Genomic DNA, 11,476 nt, shown 5'->3' on the forward strand with positions numbered 1-11,476 from the left:
ACGATTTATATATGGACAGAAAAAAAAATCAACAAAGTTCAGGAATCAAGAACCACAACACTTTAATTAAACACTATTTTCCAGATCTGCTCTTTTCGTAAGGGATTTGAAGTGGCCAATGCAAATGATATATGAAATCTTGTAGGCGATTTGCACATACTAGATCTAGTATGCATGCACCTCGGTGAAAGGACAAACCGAAACATGTACGAACGTGTTTTTGCACCTTTGAAGGGAATAACTAGACCTATTAATATATACTACCTCTGAGCCTAAATGTTTGACGTCGTTGATTTTTTATATACGTTTGACCATTTGTTTTATTTAAAAGTTTAGCAAAATATGTAAAGCTATATATATATATATATATATATATATATATATATATATATATATATATATATATATATATATAAAAGTACACTTAACAACAAATGAAATGATATAAAAATAATTAATAATTATATAAAATTTTTGAATAAGACGAATGGTCAAACTTGTATCAAAAAGTTAGCGGCGTTAAACATTTAGGGACGGAGGTAGTATAATGTAATTTTCGTATATATATATATTATGATTTATATATCTAATTTTGTGCGTGTATGGGAGCTGAATGGCCATTTGGAAATTCGCGGTGCAAAGTAGGGCTGCAAGCAATAATTAAAGGGAATGGACAACAAGTACTGCACCTTGGTGGAGGAGATGATGGCTTCATCCCCACCACGACAGCCAGCTAGCTTAGCTCCTCCATGCACATCATCCATGGCAGTGAAGAAAACACAAGCAGTACACAAATTTTAGATGCGAATTAAAGGAGCTCGATCTTGTTGCTGGCCGGCCCTATACATGCATGCAACAAGCTTATGTACAGTGTATTTCAGGAAGATACAGATAAGAACTTTATTAATTGTGTCAGCTCCATAATCTGTATGGACAAATTAGACTTTTAGCTAGGATGTATAGCTGTATTTTTTTTTTGTGACGATGAAGAAAACCAATTTCTAAGATAATAGACAAAAGGGTCCATTGTGAGGAAATTTAGTACTATTATCATGGAACAACAGCGAGATAAAAAAATTACCATCTTTGAAAAAAATACCTCAATGTACCAAAATTTACACTATCTTGAGGTACCAAATTTTACACTAGAAAATACGATAACTTTTAGTATTTTTTTCAAGGTGGATTAAATTGCTCTTAGTTTATATACATCAACATTTCATTTAATATATGGCCAGATAAATCTTAGATGTAGATGCTAAACTCAATGCCATTATTAAAAAAAAACAACTTAGGCTAGTATATATTATAATGCCAACAATATTACCCACATAGGTTTGTTGCCTCAGCTTTCAGTTCATTTATATTTTGCTGGCATTTTGTCCCGGAGCTATTGGTTCGGTTCTACTGTAGCCGTCTCCGTATATGAAACAACAAAGCGTGATTGATGGCTATCTAGGTACACAAAACAACAACATGATGGAACCATAAACCCTAGCTAGCATGGTCACACATGCACATATGGCATCCCTACCTTGCACATCATGCTCCCATCCTTTTACAAAATCTTGTATGAAATCATTGCTAGCTCCTCCCCCCTTAGCTTCTCTCTTTTGCCCACACTCTTTTTGCATCTATATATCTAGCTACACACATATATATGAAGTATATATATGTATGTACACACATCACTATTCTTTCATCAACCACCAATGCACCCATCTTATATCCCTCTCACACATTCATTCTCTCCACCCACAAAACCATCTATCTCTCAATCCATCCATCCATTCACAACAACTAACACTAGCTACTCACTCACTCTCACACTTCTTCATTTGCTTCTCTCTCTAGCTAGCTGGCTTACTTCTACTTCTACTTCTGCTTCTTCTTCTTCCAATTAGTCTCATCAATCTGACCAGTTAATCCATCATTATGATGAATCTTATATCATTTGAAACACCTCATCTTGGAAGGCAAGAGAGCAGCAGCAGCATCACTGCTGCTGCAACCACTGCCAAGGCGAAGGATGCAGCAAGCTCGAGCAGTGCATGCTTCCAGAGCAGCCATCTTGACCTCAGCCTCGGCATCTCCTTGTCTCCCGGCAGCGGCGGCGGAGGCGGCGACGCTGGCACCAAGGCGACAGCCAGCTATGGCGGCAGCGGCGGCGACGCCGGCGGCGGCATGGGCGGCGGTGGCATGCTCACTGCGGCTGCAGCTGCTGCAACTGCAAGTGTGCTTAGCGTTGGCCATGGGAAGCACTGCTGCCATGGCTGCACTACGGCGAGCAGCGGCAGCTGGACGGCGGCGTTCATGCCAAGCCCGACCGGCTTCATGCACCCGTGGAGCCTCGCCGCCCGGCAGCAGAAGGCCGCCGCCGAGCAGGAGCAGAGCATTGCGAGGCTGCCGTCGGCCACGTACCTGCCAAGGTGAGATAGTTTCTGCTATCTAATTGAAGTGTTATACAAGTGATGACAGAGTTGAGTGCACAGAGCAACAGAGTAACAGTAAAACTCAGTGTAATTAGTAAGTGACATGCAAAAGCACATGATATTAGTAGCATCTTCATGCTTGAGATTGTTCCAAGATGTAGTTTCTGTTCAAACTTAGCTAAAGGTTTAAACATCTAAAATGTTCTAGAGATAGAGATATAACATGTTTAAAAGGAATTTTAATTACTGAAGAACAGGGCCCGTATGTATAGTATAATTTTCTTGTGGTCATCATTTTTTCATTTTTGCTTTAACTCAATAAGACAAAGTTTAACTTTTTAACCTTAAATTTGGAGTTGGTTTTACGGTTTTTTTTATCACGGTTTATATTTCAGTCTTTGATTTTATATCACTAAGAGCATGTATATAAAAGTTATATTCATAAATTATTTTCGTTTCAAAATTATATCATTGTACTGTTTCTTGAACAACCAAACAATGACCCCATAGTGTTTCTCATTGGATTAATTTCGGTAATAACCTAAAAATATATTCTTTTGGTGATTAGCTAGAGACTAGAGTACTCCAGTAATATACTGCAAGCTTGATTAGATTATTGTGTAACCAAGACATCTAACTCTTATAGCAAGACTAATAATATAGCCAACAAGCTGGTTATAAGGTTCTTGTAGTCTTCTTTTAGCCTATCCATACAATAGTTAGCTCTTTATCATTAAATATAGGACCCATATCTCACTTTCACATATTTTTTGGGTTTTTGTGCCCAAGCTGACTATAAGATTATAACTCACTTCTCATCTCTCTCCTTCCCTCTCTCATCCATATAAGCATTTAGCCAGCTTATAGCCTGCTATTATACTTGCTCTTACGTGCTTGAAGGGAGCAGATTCGAAATGATTGCAATCATGAACATTTTGCACTACCACTCATAGTTAAGTATTCTGCGGATCCTCGTGGGCTTAGAACTACATTTACAAATGATTGCGAATAGATACCCTTTTGTGTGCACGAAGGACGGGCTCATGGCGAGTAACGTTGTTCATGACAAGACCTAGCACAGCCACAGAGCATTTCTTATTTTGTTTCCTCGTGAAGGAATCCATGGGGTGATCTTTTTTTTTCCATGAAAAGAACCCAGATAGCATATTTGTAAATAATTTAAGAACTAAATTTTGATATACACATTCTTAGTGACCTAAAAACAAAGTCTAAAAAATAAACTACGATAAAAAAAATCCTAAAATCAACTCTATATTTTAGGTTAAAATTTTAAAATTTGGCTTATAACCATAACCAGAAACAAAAAGACGAGACTGTCCACCCAAGAGCCTCCAAGTAATTAACCGACGACTATATGTGCATCTCTATAAAATACAGATGAAAGAGCAGTGTGATAGGTTTTTTTTTTTACTAGGTTATCCTCAAGGTAGAAAAAAGGGAACTGAAGGGGTTACATCCATGATAAATAAAACGCACTTGTGTAGTTATTAGGTGACTCGAAATACCATATAGCTTTGCTTTAACATGTTAGTACCTCCATCCCCCTGTCTAGGTCTATAGCTGAAAATACATCCATCACGACTGCCTCTCTTTTCCTCTTACATGCATAATATGGAAGCAAACTTTTCCAAAACTACATACATATCATTTCCAAATATGAGTCATGGATATGAAAGCAAATCAAAGCGATTGCCTCTCTTTCTTTTTCCTCTTATGCCCTCGCTAATTAAACACCACCATTCTCGTGTATAATTGAGCTAGATATTATTTTAAATATGAAAAATTTTACAGTTCTTTAGAAAATATGTTGAGCCACCAGGTTGTTAGTCTACAATTTTTGATATCTCGAGATACATAGCAAGTAGAAATACCAAACTTACTTTTATACTGGAAAATATGGTATCTCAATGTATCATTTTAAGGATAGTATAAATGTTCCTTTAACATATACCATTTGTAAGGAAATATGATTGTTTGAAAAACTTTCTTAATTCCAATACACAACACTAAAACGATCTACATATTTGTGATCTGAGTGAGCATATGTAATGGCAGCTCTCCAACAGAAAAGAAAAGGTGGATGTACAAAATGGTTGGGCCTACAACTACAAGGGCAATTTTCAGTCAGGGGAGCAGCAATGATGAGGGTAGCATGGGTTGCTTGATTGTAGGCATGCAGTGTAGTGCAGTCTTTTTGGATAAAACGACTTTTTCTGTCTCTATATGGATGTGTGCTCTAATAATTGGACATCTGTGTTGTGGATGGATAATACATATTTCTTTTGTTTTAATTTACTCAGGAGAAACAAATTGTGGTTCCTCCGATCCAAAATTAAATTTAAGAAAGAGAACCTGAACGCAAGGTCTGAAGAACACCTCTTTCAAATTTTGTTAATTACCACTGTGTCCATAGTACTAATACTATGAAATTCAAGGGAATTAGTTAATTTGATCCTAAACATTTCGTTTAATTATAAGCTGGAGTAGCATACATCACCAATATTGTGCATGCGTCTTTCCTTTAATAAAAAGATACACATATTTTTGATTAATAATTGTGCTAAAATTACTGCACATAGACAGAGTAACTGATGATTAATATTTTCTCTTCCTATAACCAGGGCTTCCCCGGCCGTCATGTCGCTGCCGACGGCGGTTGGCTGGCCGCCGGTGCACACAGCCCGGCGCAACCTCGTCGCCACCATGAACGTCCTGAAACCGGACGCCGAGGCCATCAAGAGGGACAGAGACCGACCAACAGCGGCGAGGATGTTCGCCGGCGACGAGACCACGGCGGCGGCGGCGAGGCCATTGAACATGTTCGCCAAGGTGCACATGGATGGCCACAAGGTCGGCAGGAAGATCGACCTCAGGGCACATCGCAACTACGACTCCCTCCGCTGGGTCCTCACCAAGATGACTCGTAACTTCTTCTGTCGTGAGTGCCCTAATTAAATACTACTCGCTCTATTTTGTATTATACTCTATCCGTTTCATAATGTAAGACTTTTTAGCCTTGTCTAGATTCATATCGATGCTAATGAATCTAGCCACATATGTAAATTATATACATTCATCAATTGATGAATTTAGACAAGGTTAGAAAATCTTACAATATAAAACAAAGGTAGTAATATTTTGTAGATTTGCTTAGATTAATTCACGTATCAATGTATATATTTTATATATGTGTCTAGATTTATTAATACATACATAAATGTAGACAAGATCAAAAAGTCTTTTATATAATATAGAACTGATGGAATATCCATGATCCATCTCTACTCTAGTGCCTTGGTATCATATAGACATGTTCTTAAATCCATGGATATGATCTATATGCATTTTACAGAAGATATAGAAAGATATTGATATATGTACGTATGTGTGTGTGTGTGTGTGTGTGTGTCTATATATATATATATATATATATATATATATATATATATATATATATATGAGATAGGATACTAAAGAAATTAAAATGCATTTTTGGTCCCACGATCAAAACAGAAACGAAAATACAGACAGGGCCCATGCATGGCAGGGTTAATTATGTCATATGAGCAAACTAAACATAGTTTGGTCTCGGTTACAACATGTTTTTCTTTTTGAGAGTAGGTTAGAACATGCTTAATTCTGTAAGACTGTCATACCACACCTCCAATCTTACTGATCACCTTGAGCAATTAAAAGGACTCTTCAGATCTTCTAGGGACTGTTTGCTCATTTATTCTCTGTTTGTTAAATACAGATGTCAAAATACCTGAATAGTTAACTTAGGTCTTGCTTTGTTTCTTACAATTGTCAGCATATTTTGGGTATCTTGGTTTGCATGGTTCGTCCATATGTCAAGGTTTTTATCCTTTTTCTTAATTAATTACCACTGTAAGGTCTTGGGTCCAGTTTTTCTTATAAACTGGATCAAATTATTCTTCTATAGTGACTTGCATCAGTTCCTTGCCCTTTTTGAGGTTGTTTGAACGAAGAATTAATAAACACATGCATATAAATACCTCAGTTGAGAACAAATATCTAACTCAAATATGTTCCAATGAAATGAATTTCTCATTGATTTTGGCATTTCTCTTCACTAGTATTGATTTGATTGTTCAAAACATTGAGTTAATTTGTATTTCACAAAATTTAGCTGCAGATTATCCAAGTACAAATGTGGGAGAAGAAAATTGCGCTAAAAGTGACGAGTTCATATTTCTATATGAAGATTTTGAGGGTGATCGAATGCTTGTTGGTGATGTCCCATGGGAGTAAGTATTTTGTTAAGAGGATTTTTAAAAATAACCTATAATAATGTCCAAAGCATGCTAATGTGTCTTGTATAAGAGTGCAAAAATATATATTCTTGGGGCTCATGTGAGAGAAGTATGTTACTATGTTTAACTAACTATTTATTAATATTGTTTGCAGAGTTAATTTTTATTTTTTAAGATATAAAAGGAGAAAACTAGAAGGTACACAATTAGTTTGAGTATGAAATAACTTGAGAAGCATAACTGTGAATTTCTTGTAGGTTGTTCCTTGCATCAGCAAAAAGATTATACATTGCCAAAAACCCAGCACCAAGAAGCAAAGGTAGCTACAGACCCCTTGTACATATTATGTATCCACTTGCCAAATTTCCATATTAGAATGTTGCTTGCTAAGATTATGTGTTTGCTGTACATTTTGCTTTTGTAGAGCATGATGAAATTGCCAAAAGGCAAGAAACTGAAGAAGCAACAAACAACTGAAGGAACAAGGAAAGCAAGTTGATCTGTGCATACCCTACAATTAATATGCACTTTTCATAATCTAACATATATAGCTCTCGACTTGTGCTGCTCATCTTGTATTATAATAAGCTATTTGCGAAGATTAGGTTTATGATGTTCCAATGTATGTTAAAATGCTTCATGATCACTGTGCATACAATTTTGTGGGCATTAGGTAAGAAGTACTCCGAAAAATGTATTAGAAATGGTCTCAGTATGTCTACACACCAAGTGGATAAGACTTGTCTAATAACCACGTTTTGTTTCCCACCTACTCCATCCTTAAGTTGCCTATTTGTCTTGCAGGCTATTATTATGTGCGAGTATATTTTTTATTTGCTTATACAATATGTATTTTACAGTCGTGAACTTTCATCAAAATCAACTTATATAATGTTCACTACTCAATTTGAATTATCAAAACCATTGCCTTTTCAATCTTCACTCAAAATTAGAGGAGTTCTTCTACTAAAAAATGTTTGAGACATACACGCACACAATTGCACAACGAAAAGTTAGGGTTTGTAATAATTTTCAAATTTAAGTGTAACACTCTAGCCCATTAGTACGCTGGTTCAGCTAATGTGAGTGTTCTAGTTATGGTTTCGGCTTGTTAAGCCCAAGCGTTCGTTTAATGTGAATAGTTTCCATGTGAAGAGTATATATTTGGGCCAGCTTATATATCTAGTTTACTCTAACCATAGTACCCTTAGGTTAACACTTTTTTTACTAAGTGATTCTGAACATTTAAGTCATGTGCTACGTGAATATGGGTCCTCTCAATGTGTAGTGTGTGCTAGGTGAATTTCAAGAAGATGTGTTGTAGGTAGTATCAGAAAATCAACCCACTCTACACGGGTGTACGTACATGTTGTCACATGGGGGACACATGTTGTAGTGTCGGGGCACCAAGGAGAGATCCTGGGTATTTGTCTATCAAGTAGAGGTAAGCTGACAAATGTGCCAGCCTATGAAGAGTGGACTAGGGTTGGCAACGGGGAGGGGTGGGGATGGCCAGAACGCCCCTGACCCCGGCCCCGACCCCAAAATAGGAACTGGGGGAAACTAGTCCCCGTCCCCGCTAGCTCCCCATCCTCGAGCAGGGCCATGAAATCGGCTACCGGCGCCTCAGCTGCATCTACAATCGGGCGGAGGGAGCACGTCGACGTCGGGCGGAGGGACTGAGGTAGCACGTCAACGTCGGGTGGAGCCGCCACAGGCGAACCGGTGGAGGCGGCGTTGGTCGACGGGCGGCAATGGATGGCCGTTGGCGGCGGGGAGCGGAGGGCGGGGGGCAGCCGGGGCGGATGGCCGACGGCGAGCGACGTCCACGTCTGGGAAGTCTGGGAGAAGACGCTGTCAGTGGGAGTGTTACTGTGCTAGGGTTAGGCTGTGCACCTATGCGGCTGTGTGGGAGTTATGGGCATAGTAGTAGAAGGCTAGCCCAACAGTGGCTATATTTTGGGCCTCGCGGGTTAAAACTGTTCCCCGGCCCCGAAAAACCGGGGCCCAAGCCCCGATTCCCTGCCGGGCAAGATTTGTCCCCGGCCCCGGTCCCGGTTCCGTTGGGGCAGGTCCCTAGAGTGGACATCGTAATACCCTAGGTCATTAGTAGTCTAGTTCAGCCTATGTGCATGTTCTAGTTCTAATTTTGGCCCGTTAAACCCAATTATTCGTTTGGTGGGAATAGTCCCACATGGAGAGTCTAGATTGGTTTTTACTAGCTTATAGACTCAGGTCATTCCAAGCATAGTATCTTGAGCTAACCATTTTGATGCGAAACAAGAATAAGAGTATAAGTGGGATGCTATGTGAACGTGGTCCCACTCGAACATGTAGGAGTGTGCAGATATAGGGCTAGAGTGTTACATTAAGAAACTTTAACCAAAGTTGAACACTATTTTAATTTTTGAAATTACAAATATACTTCAAACAATTATTGAAAATTCAGTAAATTAAAATTTATTTAACTCGTAGAAATGCTTTTGTTTAAGGTCAATTCTATTTTTAAGTCCAATTATTCATCGTTTTGAACTTACTCAATTTCTATAAGCTACAAATAATATTAAAAGCATGTTCACATATTTTTTTCCATCACATATATTAGCTTAAAATTTTAAAGATTCTTTTAGACTTTTGCAAGATCATCTCATCCAATGTTGAAGACTGAATGGTTTTAATAGTTTGGGGGCACAAATATGTTGCCATCCTAACTTGAGGATACATAAAACTTAACAAAAATATAGTAAAAAATTCTATAGTTGTACGGTGAAGATAAAGGATATAAGTTTTTTTTGTAACACCTAGATTTTCACATACCTAGTGTCTTCCCAGTATTTACAAGCATCCATGACCGATAACTTATAAGATAATAAAAACACATCATTGACCATGGACATTATTTCCCAATAAATTCCTAGAAAACCACATAAACTATTACACCAAGAGTACAACAACCGCAACAAATCTAACCATGAATGTTTTCACACAATTATTGTAAAATTGACAAATATGGTTTCAAATATTTGCCAAGGTGTGAAGGTAAAGGGATGCTACCTCTCATACAAGCATGCTAGTGTCACTAGGTACCTAAAACCAAATAAAACAAAGGATTGTTATAAAGTACTCAGTAAGTACAATTTGGAACTAACATTTGTACACTCAATAATTATGAATAAATAATGAACATGTTGTCATTTTATTTCTTTGAAAAGAAACACCACATTCCATCAAACAATATTTATCATCATAGATATACATAAATATCCTTTTAACATTATGAGTAAGTCAAGTAGTGGGGGCTATGAATACTCAAGGATTTTGAATTAAGGTAATTGTGGGATATTCGGATACGAGGTATACCATGTAATGTACTTATCAGTATAGGAAATGGGGTCCCAAGTAGGGAAGAAAGATGTAATATCAAATCAGGTCAGTTAGGCATATGGTAATGTCCAGAGTATATCCCTAAATTGATGGATCTGATCGTATTTGGATCGGATAGACTTGATCTTATTAGGTTAGGTCTCTATCCGTAAGGCCCTACCCCTCTGTATATAAGGGGATAGGGGGTTCCCAAGGGGGCACAAATTACTAGATTAGCAAACTCACTATTGCGATATGTTCAACACCAAATACAAACCTTAACAGGAGTAGGGTATTATCTCATCTTAAGACCCCGAACCTAGGTAATCATATGTCTACTGCATAACCATTGATTTCTGCTCATCGCTTGTCACCCTGTAATATTGCTGCTGATCTCAATCATCGATAGTACATAATCATTATCCATGGCCACTACTGGTGCATGAATTATTTAAATTGAATAAGAAATACAATTATGAAACTTGAATAACATCATGATCTTGAATACCGAATTGAGGTATAAATTGATAGTAGAAAATAAGAAATATTATAACAAGAAACAATTACCATCAATAATAAATATGCATATGAACAATAAAATAGTTTGGTGCATTAAACATAAAGTCTATCCATTCATAGAAAGTATCTATTTATCACATGGTGTTGCACCGATGGCACCAGACATTTCAAACCCTTGAACCATATTGCATGCATTTGTGGTAAGGTTGACAAAACCACTAAACTAAATTTTTATCTTCTCTCCTACTCACTTATCTCACTCGTTCTTGGCTAGCAACAGAAGCATCAAGCAAACCGGCAACAAGAACTTAACAAACAAAACATATCCGCTAAAGTAAAAGAATGGTTGTTGTGGCAACAAGCCATGATGAGCAGCGCAACCGTCGATTGGCGCTGCAACGGCAGTGGCATGGCTGCAATGCCAAGGTCTTGCATGGCTCTATTAGCTCTGGATCCTCCCGCGTATCAATCTCTATCTACTCTCTCTCTCTCTCTATCCACTTAAAGAAACAATTAATAAAATCAAATGGTCATTAGTATGACTATCATGACTTTTGTCAGACTCTCGTTGCAATATATGTGTAGTTTATTTCATAGAATGCAACGAGATCTACTAATCCATATTCACTTTTAATTATTCTCTATAGCACTAAACTAAAGTATTATTGATTTTTCATGTAGTTCAATTGGTCATCCCTGTCTTCATCCACATCATTCTTTAGATATGCTTCCCATGAGGTGGGGTCCATATATCGCCGACGAGCGTTCACAGCTATGCCTATATATGTGTCTTCTTAACGTTTCATCAAAGTTATCTATCTGTCTCATCCCCTACCCACCCACCCCACCCACCAAAAAGTGCCATGA

General features: G+C 37.7%; 1 protein-coding gene across 2 annotated transcripts; it reads left to right on the plus strand.

Annotated features, from left to right (window-relative positions):
* The first annotated feature begins 1,689 nt into the window (after positions 1–1,689).
* Positions 1,690–7,491, plus strand: LOC102704005 (auxin-responsive protein IAA27-like). Of its 2 annotated transcripts, none has more exons than XM_006662774.3 (5): positions 1,690–2,429; positions 5,075–5,391; positions 6,604–6,721; positions 6,985–7,046; positions 7,152–7,491. In XM_006662774.3, exons 1-5 carry the CDS (start codon positions 1,936–1,938, stop codon positions 7,202–7,204), a joined length of 1,044 nt encoding a protein of 347 aa, XP_006662837.2. In that variant the 5' UTR covers positions 1,690–1,935; the 3' UTR covers positions 7,205–7,491. The 2 variants fall into 2 exon arrangements, with proteins under 2 accessions (XP_006662837.2, XP_040384788.1); XM_040528854.1 differs by having other exon boundaries at positions 6,610–6,721.
* The last annotated feature ends 3,985 nt before the right edge of the window (positions 7,492–11,476 follow it).

Source organism: Oryza brachyantha, chromosome 11, assembly GCF_000231095.2.
Source record: "Oryza brachyantha chromosome 11, ObraRS2, whole genome shotgun sequence".
Taxonomy (NCBI): Eukaryota; Viridiplantae; Streptophyta; class Magnoliopsida; order Poales; family Poaceae; genus Oryza; species Oryza brachyantha.

Excerpts from the sequence above, each read along its gene's own strand:
- LOC102704005 (XM_006662774.3), top strand. The coding sequence starts at position 1,936 with ATGATGAATCTTATATCATTTGAAACACCTCATCTTGGAAGGCAAGAG. Across the intron at positions 2,430-5,074 it reads TCGGCCACGTACCTGCCAAG|GGCTTCCCCGGCCGTCATGT; the intron begins GTGAGATAGTTT and ends TCCTATAACCAG. Across the intron at positions 5,392-6,603 it reads GACTCGTAACTTCTTCTGTC|CTGCAGATTATCCAAGTACA; the intron begins GTGAGTGCCCTA and ends CACAAAATTTAG.